Consider the following 18958-nt stretch of genomic DNA (forward strand, 5'->3'; position numbering starts at 1 on the left):
AATATAATATCTTATGATGAATCAATAATAAATTATGGCATAGTATGCGAATGACACATCTTTTATCTTGATAGGCGTAGAAAGCAATGTAAGGCACATGATTGGATTTTAAAGATTTTTTTCCAAGGATTGAGACTCATTATTAATTGGCTTAAGTCTAGTGGGCATTTAGAAAGTAAACATATAGTAGTACACTTTCCATGGACAAATAAACTTGGCATCACTTAGGTAGATAAAAGAAGTATATATGAGCTAGTAGATGCCTCATTTGGTCTTTCTTTCAAGTCAACAGAATTTGATACCTTCTTACAATAAAAATCAATAAAAAAACTAATCCTTTAGAATTCAATGATGGTTAAGGTAACACGTAGAAGAATTGTCCTTAACATTGTATTATTAACCATAATATTTTTCATCTCATTATAAGAAGGCATCAAAAAAGGTATAACTAAGATCAAAGCCTCAATTGGTAATTACTTAGTAGGAGAGACATTACAATGTGTTTACACAAAAGTTGCATGAATACAATGTTATCAATCTATAAGCAAAGGATAAATTAATCTTATTAATCCAACTCATGCAATGGAAACATTGATGGTCAAATAGATAATTAAAGCAATGAAGGCAAGTAATTTCAACTTATACCTAATATTGAGATATTACCTAAACCAATTTCAACCATTTACAAGAAGGAGATGGCACTCAAGTTTAGAATTCTTCACTCTATAAAAACATCAAAGTAAGAAGGATTCTATAGTATGGAACAAAATTGCACATCATGGAAGATCCTTCTTCTCTGTATCTCATACATAAATCCAACATGCCATAAAAAATGATTTATATATAATAAGTTGCTTCAATTCAAAATCTCTAGAATTGGCTTAGGATTCTTTACAACCATGGTACCAATTTTGCATAATAATGGATTACAAACATATAGGGATATATAGGCACAAGACAATTTTGTAAGCTTCATGAAAGATCAAAATTAGTTTAAGTTAAAATAGAAAGGAGAAAGAACATGGATGATGTTGACATCTTTGCTTCGTCAATACTAGAGACAATTCACAATAGGTCCAATCATTCATCTTTGCAAGAGAAAGTGGGTAGAATTATTTCCTTCCAAAGAGGCATTGTTCTCTATAGTAGTGTGACAAAGCAACTGGAATTATCAAGTGGACCTACAAGCTACAAAACATTGGATATTCCTTGAAGTTAAAACATATGTAATGGAACCCTAGTCACAAAGTAATACAACACCACCTCTTGTATATATAATACCATATGCAAGGACCGTCCTAATTTTAACACCTCTTGTATTGTGTATTATATATACAAGAGGTGGTAACCCAGAAGTCTGGAGGTATGCTACTGGCAAACTTTAAGCTCAATTGGGCAAATACATTGGATAAAAGAATAGATGCGTAAATAAGCAGGCCTTCTTTGGTTAACATGGCAGTGAGCGGTGGTTGTTAATAAGTGGAGAGGTGGAATAGATGGCAGTATCAACCAATGCTACCCTTTGTGTTTGATGGAAATTAGAGAATCTGTCCATCATCGTTTTTGGGAGTGTTCCTCAGCCACTAAAGTGTGGAAGTGGGGGATTTACATACTACAATTAATGGCAAACATAGACCAAGGTGGTAGACAACAGAGAACGCCAATTTGAAATGCAATCATGGGGGTGCAAGGTGAGGAACATGAAGAAAGGACTCGCAGTACAGGCGTTAGGATCAGCCACCACCCAAGCCTCACACAGTTCTAGCCCTCGTGGAAACATTATCTTTTTGCCTACAAGATTCCTAGAAGGTTTAAAGCTGTGAGCAGAGTTTGGCTACTGATGAGAGGTACGACTGTCTGGACTCTTTGAATTGAGAGAAACAATGCCGCATTCAATGGTGTGCACTAGGCAGATGAAAAATTATACTAGACCATCTGGTTGCACATCGTCAACTATGGGAGAAATGCTTGGTTTAAAACCCAATAGCAAATGCACAACACACCACCACGAGCAAGAGAGTGGGCCCAGAAGTTTCATCAACAGTGGTGCAAGGACAACATTCTAGCATTGTGGCAGCACAGTAAATCAAACTGGAAACTCGTTGGCCCCAGTTGGGAGTTCATAGCTAGTTGTAGGTCGTAACTTAATTCACAAGACCGGACCTGGCTGGGGCACTGTATACTAACCTTCTGCAATAAAGAAAATCTTTATTTGCATCAAAATAAAAATAAAAGGTTGATTCACAACCTGAAGGAGCCAAAAGTTATTCAAATGGTGAAAGTCAGAATATAACAAGGGGAAAAATAAATAAATTGATCAATGGTTACCATACTCATAAAATGCATTGCCAAGGTACATTCCAAGCGTGTTAAAAGTGGTGTAGTCACAAATCACATCACTTGTCTGTATTGTCTCTTTAATTGAGATCTGTGATCGCAATTATTCAAAGTAAGGCTATTGTCATAGTAAAGGGCTTAATATTGGTTGACCACAGATTGTGCTCAAAGTGACATCAATGAAACTATTTGTGGTTCATTTCCGTGTTATATGATTATTTTACAAAAAGTCATGTATGGCTGATTTCAAGCGTCAAGTATGTAATTCACCACTGCACAACATTTATTAAATAACCTAATTCCTTCACACCCTTTCATATTATTTTATTCCTTTCTTTTTTACGAAGGAAGTTATAGGATGAGACCGTATACCAAACAGATTTTTCCCTGGGTACGGGCTAAATACAGGTGAAGGAGGTGGGGCCATGAGTAGAAGAAGCAGGGCAGAGAGAGAGAGGCAGGGAGGGGGAGAGGTACCACTGCCATCAACAGAGTAGAGCTGGTGTTGGTGGCCCAGTAAAAGCTGGCATGATCAGCCTTAAACCTGGCCTTTCAGGAGGTGGTGGGGAGGGGGAGGGAAGTACTACAATACAGACACAGACACAGACAGACACAAAGACGGACCAACGGACAAGCATGTGAGCATCTTGTCCTCAAAGATGCTGTCCTCCAATGCTGCTGCTGGTATGTGTGTGTGCATGTGTTGGCCCTCTGCCATCTCACCAACCCCATCAGCCTCCTCTTAATCTCATCATACTTTCACCTAGGCCGTAGAGGCTTGCAATTAATCCTCTTGATGTGAGCTTCACTGGAGAACTTGAACAATGACTTCAGACCTTTGAGATTGAAAAGAGAAGAGTGTGGATTTGATTTCCACTTCAGACAACATGTTCTATAGGAGTATGCAACTCCTCCCATGTTGTAACTGTTTCAGAGTGGATCGAGGAGATGATTTTTTATTGACAGAGAGAAAGAGAAAAAAAAAAAAAAAAAAGAAAGAAAAGAAAAAAAGAGTATGTGAGAGACGGTTGTGCAGGTGGCCTGCTTATGCCAAACCCCAATATAGGATCACAATTGTCAGCTCCTGTACGTTGGTGAAGCCGACGTCATTGTGTATGATTGGACCACCGGCAGGAAAGGGAATTAAACATTAAAACAAGCATGATGAGAAGGGTTGATGTCCATTCCCGAGAAGCAAAAATGACGGGAAAAGGCCGGTCATGAACCCTTGGTGTCATGCATTTAGGGCGTTTCTAGCAGTTGCTGATTTGCATTACCAGCCAGGTATGCAGAGCAAAGAAGAACAAAAAAGAAGTTTTTGTCCTTCGTTATTCTGGTGAAATGGCACTTGCGGCTAGACCCTTTCCTCCAAGGAAGCAGGGACCCGAACCCGCCACTCTGTTTCTTCACGCGGATCTTGTTAGGACTAAGATGATTGCATATAAGGTACATGCAAAGGCTCAATTTGACGACTCCAAGTGAATGCCAATGATACAGATTTCAGGCCTATATAAATCCCGCATAACCGCAAGAAAAATTTGCACGTTGATGATTGCTGTCTACCCCGCACTCATTGGAGTAGCAATGATACAGTATGTACCCTACAACCCTGAAAAAAATATAACATTTAAAAGCTGTCCTGTGTAATCAAGGCTATTATATTGTCGCGCCATGTCACAAGAAATGTCATTCGCCTCTATGTACACTGCTGTTCAAACGAGTTCAGCGCAACTGAACCAGACATCATATATTTCCGTACAGAAGCTCAAACTTTGGTACTCTCTCCTTTGGAAGCGGGCAGGTTACAATTAGCTTCCCTTTCATAGCACCCCTAAAAATCACCTGCATGACATAATTCATACGTTAAATTTGGATGTACATACTGGCTCCATAAGGAAAAAGGACAATCGTAGTTAAACCAAGATCAGAGGCTAACGTCAAGCAATAAACCTGAAACAAAAAAAAAAGAACCAAAGTTCCTACACCAAAATATGTTACATTTATTAAGTTGTAGTAATTCATTCCAAACAGCAATCTTACCGGATCAAATTGTCACGAGAAATGAACAATTAGACAATTAGCATCAAGATGCACATGATAAGGAACAATCTAGATCTACCAACATGTCCCCGAAACATGATCCTGACAAGCATGCAGGTAAAGAATTTCAATCTGAAATGCCAGCGTCTCGACACTACCGTATTTTGATTCTAAAATTATTTTTCATGTATAATCACACATGCATAAGATTAGCAAAGGGGTAAAAGAAGAAGAAAGACCAAGATACCTCGACGACATCGATGAAGTCCTGCTTAGAGTGAAAAGCTCCAATCCATTTTGTATGATCAGGAGTCCTGTCAACATCAAATGTGTTCTCGTGAAGCTAAGCATAAAAACTCGACAATAACAATTGTAAGGAATGCAAGAATACTGGCACGTATTTCGAGAAGACTTAGATGAGGATCTGTTCACTGCAAAAAGAAATATTTTTTCACCAAGAGGATATATTAAGGACTAATGTGAAGCGTGTTAATAAGGAAAATATGTCGATAGCATGCACCGTACCCAGAGTCCATCTTCATGTGATGCGCATTGAAAAAGAAAATCGTGGCTGGAATGAGAGTAATGTCAAAGTACTTAATGTAAGATTGAATTTCAGGGGCATCAGCGTCAACCAATCCGATAGCGGCGAACTTGCTCACATCTCGAACAGATTTTGCAATCTGTACCCACGACAAGCGACTAAATTTCATTGGAGCATTTAAAATTTATCAACATGGAATTTTGCATAAAAACACTCTCTCATTCAAGTTAAACTTTCTAATCAAAGATTTTCAAAACAAATTCTTAAAAAATCTGCGAACACTTAACACAACATGACAAAGATCTCAAACAACACATACTTCAAGAATTATCAAATCCAAGAAAAAGCACGAAGAAAGGAATTCACAATCATTAACCGAACATAATTCAGAAGAGTGGAGGGCACTCACAATCTCATCAAGTTGCATGCAGACGACATCAGAAGTACGGCCAAAACGAAGAACGAGCACTCTATCGATGGTGTTAAGAATAAGGTTGTCCACGTCCACCTTCCTCGTCAAGCTCTCTAACAAGTAGCTCATCTTGGTCCAGAATCAATTTGACAACGATGCAGCTGAATCGCACTCCGCAAACGTGAATTTTACCGCGCGATCGAGTCACCCTGCACACCAGATGCGCGGTCAGATTATTCCTGTGCGTCGCACCTGCATGGAGATATCAGCCATTCGGGGCATAGCAAGCTACAAACACAACAAAACACCACCCCAATATGAAATCCAGCAACGTTTAGATGAAACTTCAATTATCTATCAAATAGGCCTTACTCACTGCTGCGGTTGTTGTCTCATTCTGTATGGTTAAAAATATTATTCGAGAACAACATCAAAAACTCTAAACCCAAATCGATGCATAAACCAATTGTAACATACGAGGAATTCTGACCAAGTTGCCAAGCACCACAAGGGCCGCTATCCCCCTCTTTTCCCCAACTCCTTCGCCTACGGATTTGAGGCAGCCCCGACTACCCTAAATTACACAAAATACATACAATTCCGATTTAGGTTTCCATACCACTTAACAGCTGCTAAATCACAAATTCCGCTCCCTCGTGATTCTCAGTGTAACACCTCCACCTTTCTGGGACCATTCTGACACAGTTTCTTCATCAAAATGTGCAATTAATCCTGCAATCAAACTCTACGCCTTCGTCATGCTCTGTTTGTGAAAACGGATGCTCCTAAAGACTAAGACATTGGACAAAATCTTAAAATAATCCATCCGCAATCTCTGATTAGTGCAAACAGAAACCCGACCAAATTCACCTCCCCAAATTGACATAAACTGGACGTCGATCGATGCTATGAATCGCAACCTACAAACATGAGTTGGGAAACACGATTTCAAACCATTCGAGATTGTTTTCGCAATCGCAGCAGCACAACAGAAATTGAGGGCAGGGATGAAGTGAGCAATGCAGGGGGTATACATACGAACCTGGGGACCTTGATTGGGTTCGCTGGCCATAGCCATGGGTGGAGCATACGAGTCTGCCATAGCCGCACAATTTTGAAGCAAATTGTGGGCAGAAGAGGAGAAGAAGGAGAAGGGAAAATATAATTTTATAGTTAGACCCAGTTGGTCTGTAAGGAGGTCATGTAAAATTGTTTCTAGATTTCTAGATAAATATTTGTAGGATGTGTTCAATTAATATATATTTATATTAGTGGTTAACTCATTGGCTTTGCCAGAATCAAGTACATTTTTGGCAGTCAATCAAAAAATAAAAATAAAAACACAATATATCAATCAGTGCTCTTAACTGCAATTATAAAAAAAAGAAAAAAAATGGTATCATGTCAGATAGGAGTGGGTCAGGTTCATTTGCAGTGTTGCTAATAACCCAACTTGTCCTATCCTTTGATCTTAGTAACTTGGCAGTAATTGGGTTTAACCACCCTATTGCTCTAGCCAATGGGATTTTTTGACACTAGAGCCAAACATAGGTTGGTCAATTTTTTATATAAATAGATATATTGAGGAATATTATATAGATCCAAGCTTTTACTAAATAGACCCACCTTTGATGATGAATATGATAATCATGACAAATATGGTTTGTTTTTATTGGTTATAGATTGATCTAGTAAAAACTTGGGTCTATTTAACATTCATGAATGAATGAATATATATATATATATATAAATATAAATAAATATACATATATATATATATATATATATATATATATCACTTGATAAATCATAAAATTTTCAGCATGTCATTCAAAGTTAGTAAGTTGAAAATGATAAAAGTAGTCAAAAAGTAGCCTAAATGAATGAAAGTACATTTATTTTAAAATAGTGAAGTATTCAAGAAATAAATTAACAAAAAAAAAGTAAATCAAGCTCTCTTAGCCACGATCTAAGTCTAAATTAAAAAGTGAATGATCATCAAAAATAATTCTTGATAAGTTTATAAAACTTTTTTGAACAGATTTTTGTATTAAAATTTAAGAACAAATATATTTAAGAAAGGATTCAACCTCCTCTTTGTTGCTCTTTGAGTTTGGATGGTAGTAGGTAGAGAGCACAACTGTTTATCCAAACTCAGTCTTGAAGATGATATTTTGCACATGGAAACTCATTTGTAAGGTTGAAGTTTAGACTAATTTTTTTGGATTACTGTTAGTGCTTTTGGTACAAAAGTCAAGATATATATCCATATAGCATTGCTTCTTTTAACTTGTATTTTAAAAATGTTTGCGATTGTTATTTGACTCAAAAATTGCATAGAAGAACTAATATCTCTCTTATCTGTATTCTAGTTGAAGATTACAATTGTTAAAATTAAATGAATAAACATTTTACTTATTTTATTTAGACTATAATTATTTACCTCAAAAATTGCATGTAAAAAAGTTGATTCTATTAATGAAGAAGTTAAAGTTGTATTTAACATCAAAATTACATATACACACACAAAAATTTATTAATCATGAATAATTTCTGAATAAATAAATTTTATCAAAATAATTTTGCAAATGAGAGTTCATGTTTAAACACCAATTAAAAATAGAAAAAATCGAACATTTCAAGATGTTACTATTATTGTTACTGTTTTCACCAAATTATTGATTACTAAAAATGTATTAAATGAGTACACATCGTTATGAAACAAACTATAATGTAATAGATTTAAACTGTGCAAGATGCTGTCATCTTTAATAGGAGACATTGGCCAAGACAAAAGAAATACAAAAGGTGTAAAATTACATCAACATTATTGTGTATAACCACAACAAACTGTAGTTTGAACATGAAGCCATGATTCAGACAATCTCTATACAAATCTTTCTTAAACATTCAACTGTAACATTTTGCAACCATAAGGGTAAACCATTTCAGGGTATTTCTCAATCATTCCTCAAACCTGGGAGTAACTAGACAACCACAATTTCCTTACAACAGCTAAAATCCAGTTCAGCCTGAAACATCACAAGATGCTGTAAAATTAGCTATCCTGTTATTGATTTCTACGTAAGCAAAGTTACCCATTTTGTTGATGTATTAAATTTCGCAACTAGTGAACAATGTACCAATACTTGAAGGCAATGTAACAAAGCACGTCTGAAGTTGCTCCAGAAAGAAAGCCAATCAGTATACTCAAATGTTGTCGTAGATCAGTTGAAGTAACTACATCATGTGACCTCAAAGTGTCGATAATCTTGGTTTCTAGTAAACAAACACTACCGATTGTGGGATGATAAAAAACAACTAAATCATGCAGCATTCATACCAGAGCAGCAGCAACAAAAACTGAAGAAAAAATGATTGCTCGCATGATATGATCAGATACGTAACTGATTGCTTCTGTAGTAATGTTTTTGTCAATGATTCTTCAAGTGAAAAATTGTTGCTCGAATGCATGAGGCACTGAATTCCCGAAGCCTTCGTGCGAGGGGAGGTGGTCCTTCACGCCGCAAATGAAATCCGAATGTTTCCGATCCTGCCAACAGTAGTGCACACGAAGGGGCTAATAAGATAGGTGGCACTGCAGCATCGTCAGGATAGCAAGGTGCATTAATCGTGAGATAGACAAGCAAAGTTCGGAACACTCACGAGACGACTTGCAGGTAAACAATGCATCAGACATTGATCTGTTCATGCTTCGCGTGAAATTAGTAGAGAAAGGTTAAGTAAGTGAATGCTGCTGATGCATCTGAAGTTTAGGGTTTGAAGTTTAGCTCGGAGTGGACAGACTCGAGTAGTGTTCAAATTCTAGGATCCGTGACGCATGATAGTACACAGCTTATGGCGTGGTGAGATTTGAACAAAGCATGCTCAAATTTACAAAACAATTGCAAATTTCTTTGAGCATGACTGCAGCATCCCATACATTAGGAACAGGAATTTCCCTAGAGGAATAATAACAGTAAAATGATTTCAAACCTCCATACTCGAAACTTGGAACTTATCGATGAACAGGGACGTGAAGCTCCCGAAGTTTCAACAACATTACAATGTACAGTACAAATTATGACTACTGAGAGTGCAGGAGAACGAAAATTACTTTGAGATGCATATGGTGATGGCTGGAGGCCTGGTTACCTGATTAATAAGGCATCGATTACACGATGTGCTCCGTAAGAGCCGCTCCTCCTGTTTCAACTGCTGCAGGGTCGGACACTCCTGGACGCGGAGTAAGTGCATTGGAGGTCGCTATCTCTCCGCCCCTTCCATGATAGCGAGGAACAATGTCTCTTCCTTTGGTTGTTTCTTGCCGAAATTTGACAAATTACTTGTCACGGATTCTGTGAGTGAAGATGAATAGAAACTCATGTCTAGTTGGAAAAGCATTTTCAAGAGGTTTCTAATAATCTGTAGCTTTGAAAGTTCGATTGAGATGTGACCCAAAATTTGTATTTACAAATCTGGAGAAAAACCCTTGATGACCGCCCACGGTGATGATGCCCGGAGTGTGTCGGGTATTAGTTTCATTTGCATTTGAGCTTTCTTTGAAGTGTGCGGAGGTTTTGTATTCCGTTGGTTGCAGTGAAGTTTGCTTCCGAATTGGGCAGCTATGACGGACTCTAATGCTCCACCCATGGCTGTGGCCAGTGAACTCCATCAACGCTCTCAGGTTTGTGTTCTCTTGCTCGATCATGATATCTCCGTGCAGCGGTCACTCCATCCTTGCCCTCAATTTGTGTAGTGTAGCTGCGCTTGTGTAAGCATTCACGGAAGGTTGAAGTCGTCTTTTCCAACTCATATTTGTGAGATTATGTTTCAGTGTGTCGATCGACGCACAGTTGACGTGAGTTGGTGGATAATTTGGGGAGGTGCATGGGTTCTTGGGCTTCTTTCACCGTTGACCAGAAAATGCAGATTCATGGTTTTTAGGCTCATTTTAATAGATTTCTTTTTCCGTTTATTTATTTAGGTTAGCATTAAGAAGGTGTAGAGTTGAATTGCAGGATCGATTGCACATCGTACACACTTTGATAAAAATATTGTGTCAGTCTTGTCCCAGCAAGGCAGAGGTGTTACAGTGGAAACCGCGAGAGTGCGGAATTCGTGAATATGTAGTTGTTAAGTTGTATGGAAACCTAACTCGGAATTTTACGTATTTTGCACAATTTTGGGTAGTCGGGGCCGCTTCAAATGTCTAGGCGAAGGAGGAAAGAAAAGAGGCGGAGAGCGGCCGTGGTGGTACTTGGAGACCTGGGCAGGAGTCCTCGTATGCAATACCATGCTCTGTCTCTCGCTCGTCAGGTACTTCATAATGCCCTATCCGTGTCTTCGTGTTGTTCTTGTATCTGTAATAAAGTGTGGATCAGCATTGTCGGTAGCAAGATTCTTAAATGAATGAGGCGAATAGTCGGTTAATACAGGTTTTTAGGTGAGTCGATATTGCATTCATATCTTAGAGGGAATCTGTATACCTTTATGGAGTAAAATTGTTCGTCCGTATTCGCAGTTACTGTGGAGAGGATTATCATGCTTTTCAGCCGGTTTATTTTTACGGTTTATTAGTCTTTGCTCGTTCAAGCGCCCTAACTGATGTTTACTGATTTCTTGCATGGAAGGCTGGTCTGCACGTTGATGTGGTGGCACTTGCAGGTAAAATTTCAGAAATTGAATATTTAGAGGATCCTGAAACTGCTAGGAGAATTTTCTTAAGAACGTATATATGGTTGTTTTTATGGTCTGAATTGAATGGAAGTTCAGACAGATAAAGCGTGTATAGGATTAAATGTTCAATTCAGACTTATTGAAGGTGTAATTGTGTATGTTGTCTGTAATTGTAATAGGAACGGAGCCCCATGCCGGACTTTTACAACATCCATACATCCATCTTCATCTCATGGTGATTTGATCGTTAACCGTGACTTGCTGCGACCACTTTTAGAACCTTGTAATCATTCCAGCAAATGAGACTTAGGAGAGTGTTATCGTGCACGCTTCTCTCTCTTGAAATGTGCAGATCTCAATCCCAATCTTCCGTAATGAGGTTTCTTCAATTGTGTAGAACCATTAATGCTGTAAACGATAAACCCTAGAGCATAACTTTGCCATTAGTTGTAGGTTGCGATGTTGCTTGCTTCCATGGTAGTTTTGTTTATCAGGTCGATTAGACTTACAGAAACGAATGAGATAGGATTTTTCTAAGTTTTCGACGTTCCATTATTACATGGAACATTTGATACTTTTATTTTTATTTTCTAATAATATTAAAATTAATTCTACGTTGATTTTTATTTATTTAAATTTCTCCGTTCATTATGTGCAGAGAGCTCCTTTTCCGCAAGGTCTACCTCGGATATTGTATCTCTTGCTTTTACCGGTGAAACTGATGATACAATTTTTAACACTTGTATGGTTCCTATGTTTTCAAATACCTGCTCCAGACTTTTATTTGGTACAGGTATGCAATTTGTGAAAATAAAACACACACACACTCTCTCTCTCTCTCTCTCTCTCTCTCTCTCTCTCTCTCGCTCTCTCTCGCTATTTGAAGTGCTCGTATTTGCAGCAGCACCTTGACTTTATAGGTTCAGTTTGTAATCGTTTCCTGTTTTTTTGAACAGAACCCGCCGTCAATTCCTACATTGTCAGTGGTGAGGATTGCCTGTTGGCTCCGTCAGGCCGCTTTTATTATCGATTGGCACAATTTTGGCTATACTATTTTGGCCCTATCTTTTAGCCCAAGACATCTTCTTGTGAGGCTTCATACCTGGTAATCTACAAATATGTGATTTAGGAATCTAAATTTAAGTTCGTGTAGATCCGTTGTGCATTTGCAAGGACTAAAAGGTGGGCTTTTGTTCTACCAGTTTAATAAAATTCTGGAACATGCAGGTACGAAAAATTAAATGGAAAGACAGCAGATGGGTACTTATGTGTGACCAAGGCTATGCAGCATGAATTAGAGCAGAACTGGGGAATCCGGTATGTGAAATCTGTTGAAAAATTATCCTTTTATGGTCAGGAGCATTTCCTGCAAGTCTTAATGAATAATTAATTGGTGGGTAACTTATTTTGTGATTTTAAGAATACCTTTTTGACATTTCAAACATTGTATTTTGTTACCGGCTACATTCTAAATGGTTTCGAACACATTTGCAATTTGGTGCAGGGCTACTGTTGTCTATGATCGTTCTCCTGAATTTTTTCGACCAATAACTTTGAAAGAGAAGCATGAGGTGGGTTTAATTTTTTCGTTGGGTACATGTGTCTGCTTAGATGCCGTTCTCATTTCTGAGGAGCCATGCATCAAATGTTGTTTAGTCATGCAATCTCAAAGCTATGTGACAGGAATAAATGTATTCTCTCTTTAAATTTAATCAATCCAGAAATATTTCATTAACCTCATAGATAGTGCTTCCTATTATTGTCAGCTGTTTTGCAGGCTAAATGCGGCTTTTACTCAACCCCCTGGTGGTATGCGGGATTGCTGTTGTGATGGGGTACTTGAAGTCCCAACACTAGCAAACAAAGATGGATACGCTGATTCTGGTTGGTGATTTGTCTGACTATTGGTTTCTCCACTCATTGTCTGCAGATGCCATCTTGTAGCTTTGTATCTATATTTGTGGTAACCGAGTTTGGTTCCAGAGGATACTGTTTAAGGTGGTTTTTGTAGTAGTCCATGCCTCAACTCAAAATTTTTGAGCTTGTAACTCAAATTTTTCTCTGTGAGCCTCTTTAAAAAGAGAAGCTATGTAGTTACTTTCTGTTCTTCTTGCGACGGATGTATTGTGTTGCTTTGCCGGGATGGTTTAGTACAAAATTACATCTCATTCATTACTCCTAAGTATGTTGAGCTTGTCGGTGTTCCATGTCACAGCCTTATCTCAAAACCAGCCACACTAATACTTTCCTTGTGTTGTGATGATGAAGGTGAAGGCCCCTCTGTACGCGTGGAACGCTCTTTATTCACCGTTCATACAACAGCAGGTGACATAGATGGAGAGATTTCAGGTGGTGATCATTGCTCATATGAAGAGGGCCGGCCTGCGCTTATCGTGAGCAGCACTAGCTGGTAAATTGTACCTGTTCTATCTCCAAAGATTTCAGCGGTGGTGGCTTGTCCTCTATGATGAGTCCTATTGCATGTCTGTTTAATTTGCTGCTCTTTGTCGCTACTTTTGGTTAGGAGTGCTGATGCAAGTCAGATGGTTCCTTGCAGGACCAAAGATGAAGACTTTGGGATATTGCTGGAGGCAGCAGTAATGTACGATCGCCGTGTTGCAGCTCTGTTAGGAGAGAGTGACTCTGCTTCCTTCAATCAGACATCAGACACATATTCTTATTCTAGGAAACCAAGTCCCTTTCCCCGTCTTCTTATCGTTGTGACTGGTACGTAATTTCATTTACTTACCACTCATTGTTTAAACAAAAATGCAGCAAGCTGTAGTTGTCTCTCGTCAAAGTTTGAGGTATGAGTAATAAAAATTCCGTGATCTATGTCCGAAGCTTATTCATTGATTATGAACCAGGGAAGGGTCCAATGCGAGCGATATACGAGGAACGCATAAGCAAGCTACGGCTACAGAGAGTGGCAATTCGAACCATGTGGTTATCAGCCGAGGAGTATCCTCTCCTACTCGGTAACTTCAGACTGCCGTTATTTGCGACTGGAAACTTCATCATTCAGATCGTCCAATGACATGACTTTGGATGTTATCTGTCCTTAACCTTTGCCTTCATAGTGTTTTGCTTGCTGTAGGATCGATAAATAAGGTGGTGTGATGAACTTCAGAAACAGCATTGTGCTTGGTACACACTTAGCAAGTGTGTCTTAGTAACTTTCGAAGAGCAACCTTATGATATTAACGTGTGTAAAAGTGCTTCAGTGATGGTGTCTTTGTTCTCGTTCTTATGGGTGTTTTAGCGGTGATGCAGGTGCTGCAGATTTGGGTGTATGTCTTCATACATCCTCCTCTGGCTTGGATCTTCCTATGAAGGTGGTGGACATGTTTGGGTGTGGTCTTCCAGTTTGCGCAGTCTCATACTCTTGGTATGCAGAAACAGTTTCTTCTTCCCTTCCCTTGAGTCTTGGAGGTCGTCACATGCTCAGATTTATTATAACTGATAGGGCTGCAAGAATTAGTGGGACTTAATAAGTTTCTCAATTTTGAACCTTGGATTGTCTGAGCAGCATTGACGAGTTGGTAGTGAACCGCCACAATGGTCTATTATTTTCCTCATCCTCAGAGTTAGCGGATCATCTATTGGTACTTCTCAACCTTCTATCTTCTTCAACCCATGGCTTTCTCAAAGAAAATCGAGCTTAGCACTTATGCTTTGTATCGAGAAAGTGCCTTTATGTGCATTTACTACAAGCGGATATAAGTTGTGGCTTTAATATTAGTGTTTGTTCCGCAGGATTTGTTTAAAGGCTTTCCAGATGCTTGCAATTTGTTAGATACATTGAGACGTGGTGCAAGTGAATCTGGGTCATCATCTCGTTGGGACGATGAATGGGGCGAGCATGTTCTGCCTCTTCTTACGCAGGTTCAGTTTATCGTCGACTTTAGATTTTCTTCTGTGCTTCATTCATTTGTGCACCACCATGGCCTGAGTCACAGAGGTTCTGTGATAGAAGATGCGATTCAGTTACTTGGAATTATTTGCTTCGGTGACTTATCTAAATGTTAGATCTCGATTCAGCATGCTGCAATCTATCGTCAAATACTCACTTCTTCTCAGTTTCATGTCTTGTATGTTTCAGGTCACAGAAGGGATGATCTCATGATTGTTGAAGGGCTTAGAGGGCCTCTACAGCGTGGTACAAAATGCACTGGTTCTGAGGAACGCTTCTCTTCTAAGTCTGAAACAATCTAGGGAATATCTTGCTTTTTGCTGAGCTTTTGAAAGACTCAGGAAGTTGCTCTTTCTCTGCATTGGACTTCGCTCCGATTTCGAAACAGCATTAGTGAAGGCTTTTAATAATATGTTCGAGCATCAAGACTCTTGACCTGTGGAATATACTTGAGAAATATTTCGAGTTGGATGAATTACCGTTCCGCTTTGGACCAATACCAACCCCAAATTTGTAAGGAATAACTATAAAGAGATCTGGAATTACAAAGAGTAAAGCTGTTGGAATATAGGTGCTACTCGGAATTGAATAAATGTTATGGTCGTTTATGAGGCAGTATTCCTTGTCTCATTGTAACACATTTTCCACACATTCATGAATTTTTCTTACATTGAATGGACTTGCTTTAAGTACCCTTCTTAGATCCCAAAGCCATATTTGGATAGGTAAAATTAATAAAAATATTTATTATTTAGTTTTTTTCTCACTATAAATCCTTTCTAAAATTGAACTAAAATAACAGCTTCGAGAGATCTTCTATTTGCTAATATTTAAATAATTATTTTTACAATTTCTTGTAACTTTCCAATCGATGATTCTATACAATTTCTATTGTAGAACCCACTGATACTTCTTCAACCATATTCTTTAATTTTATTTGTTGACCTTATACACTACTCTTGTAAGTCACTAATATATAATTGACTGTAATTCATGTAGAGTTGTATACAACAAAAATGAACACTTCTTAACGATATGGTTGCATCACATGCAATGCTAATCAACAACTTGTACAGGGTGCCATTGAACACATTTGATTAACTTATGTACAATCACAGACGTCGGTGAATACTAAGGAAGAATGTGGGGAATGCGTTGCTCAAGTGATCGTAAGGGCGGATGTTTCTTCGAGTACGCGACACATCGGAGAAGACGATGGAGGAGGGTAGGTGCATTTCTATTGTAGGATTGTTTCCTCGCCAAAGGACGGGAATCGAAGGACGAGGAGCTCAGTCCAGTGCATGCAAGAATCAAGCACCCATTTACGGAAGCTGTGGATCGGAATGGGAGCATCAATAAATTCAGCATTATCTCAAACTTCATCGAAGTCTTATCACAGCTTCGTTCCCGGAAGGAATCCCAATTAGGGTTTTCACCTGAATGCGTTGTCTCGCTTCCAAGCTTAATGCAACACGCCATCGCCATGGCGATCCCTGCCAATTCTCAACCATTCGACGTCTGGCTGTGCTCGAACCCGGCATCTGATTCGTGGGTCGAGCTTCGGTTGCTGTTCTGTTTCGTTCTTTTTCTTTGAGAGCCGAGGGTATAGGGTTTTGGAGAGTTGTGGGTAGAATGGCAACGATGGCGGGGTATTGCAAGCTGGAAGTCGTAGGAGGTGTAGCTGCGCTGCAATTGGAGAGTGGTGGGACTACTTTTGGTCGAAAAGGCGTAGCGAGGTTGCGGTGCGGGGGCAAGACAAGCGTTAACTCGGTGCGATCATTGGGAGGCGATGGTGGTTTCCATATCCTTGCGAGCGTTAGGAATTGTGGGAGCTGGAAGCAGGTCGGGGATTTGGGGAGGAGGGGATTCAAGGGGTTTAATGTGGTGGCGATGCAAGGAGATGGAAGTGTTGGACAGGAGAGTGATGGTGGGCGTGGAGTTTCGCAAGGGAAGCCGATTCCGGTGCTGGTTATTGGTGGTGGTGGGAGGGAGCATGCACTTTGTCATGCATTACAAAGATCGCCTACGTGTAATGAGGTCTTCTGCGCTCCGGGAAATGCAGGGATCGGCAAATCCGGAGATGCCATTTGTGTCAGAGAATTGGACATTAAGGACAGTGAAGCGGTGATTGAGTTTTGTAAGAAGTCGGGTGTGGGGCTTGTGGTTGTTGGCCTAGAGGCTCCTCTGGTGGCTGGATTAGTCGACGATTTGGCGGACGTAGGTATCCTGGCTTTTGGTCCATCTGCGGCCGCAGCTTCCCTCGAGGGTTCTAAGAATTTCATGAAACGGTTGTGCGACAAGTATGAGATTCCCACTGCGAAGTACCAGTCGTTTACCGACGCAGCTGAAGCGAAGAAGTACATCAAGGAACAAGGCGCGCCAATTGTGATAAAAGCGGACGGATTGGCAGCGGGGAAAGGTGTAGTTGTAGCGATGACGCTAGAGGAAGCATATGCAGCTGTGGATTCCATGTTGGTGAGCAGCGAATTTGGATCAGCGGGAGGATTAGTTCTTGTGGAGGAGTTTCTCGATGGTGAGGAGGTTTCGTTTTTTGCACTAGTAGACGGGGAGAATGCGTTACCAATGGCATCAGCCCAAGATCACAAGCGAGTCGGAGATGGAGACACAGGGCCGAACACAGGAGGCATGGGAGCCTATTCCCCCGCCCCGGCTCTCACTCCCGAGATTGAGCAGAAGGTTATGGAAACCATCATCTACCCTACTGTGAAGGGCATGCGCGCCGAAGGATGTAAATACTTGGGGGTTCTCTACGCAGGTGTGATAATTGAGAAGAAGAATGGCTTGCCGAAGCTTTTGGAGTACAATGTGCGGTTCGGAGACCCCGAGTGCCAGGTGCTCTTGATTCGTCTGCAGTCAGATTTGGTGCAAGTTTTATTAGCAGCATGCAAAGGAGGTTTGAATGGGGTCCAACTCGAATGGACTGAAGAGCCTGCCCTGGTGATTGTTATGGCCAGCAACGGTTATCCAGGAAAGTATGTCACTGGGACAAGGATCAAGAATTTAGATGTAGCGGAGGTCATTGCTCCCGGCGTGAAAATTTTCCACGCAGGCACAACCATGAACGCTGAACATGAAATTGTAGCAACGGGAGGGCGTGTTCTTGGTGTCGCTGCAGTTGGAAAAGATATTGCTGAGGCGCAAAGCAAGGCTTATAAGGCAGTGCATCAGATAGACTGGCCAGAAGGTTTTTTTCGGAATGACATCGGCTGGAGAGCTGTCTCCCGACTGCAGGGGGCGCATTCTTCGTAGCTCGTTGCGCTGGTAATCGAATTACCCTTCTGTATTCACAGATAATGTGACATGTCGGATAGATTACTCTTGACCCTGGTCATGTCGGCCCTGTTTTTTTCAGTAAGTATAAGCATGGCGTTGAGCTTTTCTCTGTATACCTCTTCCCGTCTAGACACGAGAGCAATAAGTGCAGGCTTAGTCTAAAGACGAGGATTTTTTCCTCAGTGTCCCAACTTCAATACGCGAATTCCAAGGGCTTTCCCTACACAGCATTGGCTGATTGCCTTACACTGGGTATCTGTTTCATCGCTTGATACAACACTTTTATGTCCAGCTTGATGTGTTTCAAGTGCAATTCCCCTTTGAGGAAAGGACCTGTAACTGCATTAGCTCATTTTCCCTTCTCCTCAATCTTCAAGCATTCGGAAGCGTCGATTGTGATTCCGAGCACGTTAGTGAACTCAGATAGTTCCACATCCTTTTCAATTATGCGGCAGGTAAGCTCTATCTGGTGCTAGTTTACTGTCTGATGCATATTTTGACCAAAGTTGAGACCTGTAAGGAATTTTAGAAACACGTTGCACACAAGTTACAAGTCACTTTCTCACGAATGAGAGGCTCTAGTTCGTGACTTATGGCAGTCGTTGCCTACATGTCAATAGTAGTGTAACCAATGCATATTAAAAAGCCTCAATCGAGCAGCAGAACCTGACATCTTGGTGGAAGATAAAGCAATGTGCGTTGAAATGTGGTATATTATCTGATGAAAACTAATTTTGCA

The 18958-nt window shown here is 40.0% G+C and overlaps 3 protein-coding genes and 1 long non-coding RNA gene across 16 annotated transcripts; 2 read left to right on the forward strand and 2 right to left on the reverse strand.

Moving 5' to 3' along the window:
* Positions 1–3848: 3848 nt before the first annotated feature.
* On the reverse strand, positions 3849–6523 carry LOC112275210 (uncharacterized). Of its 12 annotated transcripts, none has more exons than XM_024505354.3 (6): positions 6376–6523; positions 5953–6065; positions 5331–5542; positions 4903–5060; positions 4625–4691; positions 3849–4179 (listed from the first exon to the last, which is right to left on the reverse strand). In XM_024505354.3, the coding sequence occupies exons 3-6, from the start codon at positions 5460–5462 to the stop codon at positions 4081–4083; spliced, it is 456 nt and encodes a 151-aa protein (XP_024361122.1). In that variant the 5' UTR covers positions 5463–5542; positions 5953–6065; positions 6376–6523; the 3' UTR covers positions 3849–4080. The 12 variants fall into 12 exon arrangements, with proteins under 12 accessions (XP_024361122.1, XP_024361129.1, XP_024361128.1 ...); XM_024505361.3 differs by lacking the exon at positions 5953–6065 and adding an exon at positions 5824–5907 and having other exon boundaries at positions 6376–6504; XM_024505360.3 differs by lacking the exon at positions 5953–6065 and adding an exon at positions 5811–5907 and having other exon boundaries at positions 6376–6504.
* A 2002-nt stretch (positions 6524–8525) lies between these two features.
* LOC149986617 (uncharacterized) lies at positions 8526–9630 on the reverse strand. The gene is made up of 2 exons (XR_016500137.1): positions 9489–9630; positions 8526–8886 (listed from the first exon to the last, which is right to left on the reverse strand). It is a non-coding gene; the product is annotated as an uncharacterized LOC149986617 (long non-coding RNA).
* Positions 9440–15493, forward strand: LOC112275208 (UDP-glycosyltransferase TURAN). Of its 2 annotated transcripts, XM_024505351.3 has the most exons (17): positions 9440–9580; positions 9934–10020; positions 10527–10652; positions 10967–11000; positions 11192–11247; positions 11671–11805; positions 11969–12117; positions 12240–12329; positions 12517–12583; positions 12779–12896; positions 13281–13422; positions 13570–13739; positions 13880–13990; positions 14286–14400; positions 14542–14617; positions 14769–14897; positions 15115–15493. In XM_024505351.3, exons 2-17 carry the CDS (start codon positions 9961–9963, stop codon positions 15136–15138), a joined length of 1602 nt encoding a protein of 533 aa, XP_024361119.1. In that variant the 5' UTR covers positions 9440–9580; positions 9934–9960; the 3' UTR covers positions 15139–15493. The 2 variants fall into 2 exon arrangements, with proteins under 2 accessions (XP_024361119.1, XP_073386175.1); XM_073530074.2 differs by lacking the exon at positions 9440–9580 and having other exon boundaries at positions 9749–10020.
* Positions 15494–16138: 645 nt separating this feature from the next.
* On the forward strand, positions 16139–18465 carry LOC112275207 (phosphoribosylamine--glycine ligase). Its single transcript, XM_024505350.3, has one exon. The coding sequence runs from the start codon at positions 16558–16560 to the stop codon at positions 18193–18195; it is 1638 nt and encodes a 545-aa protein (XP_024361118.1). The 5' UTR covers positions 16139–16557; the 3' UTR covers positions 18196–18465.
* The last annotated feature ends 493 nt before the right edge of the window (positions 18466–18958 follow it).

This window comes from Physcomitrium patens, chromosome 22 (assembly GCF_059467195.1).
Source record: "Physcomitrium patens ecotype Gransden chromosome 22, ASM5946719v1, whole genome shotgun sequence".
Lineage (NCBI taxonomy): Eukaryota > Viridiplantae > Streptophyta > Bryopsida > Funariales > Funariaceae > Physcomitrium > Physcomitrium patens.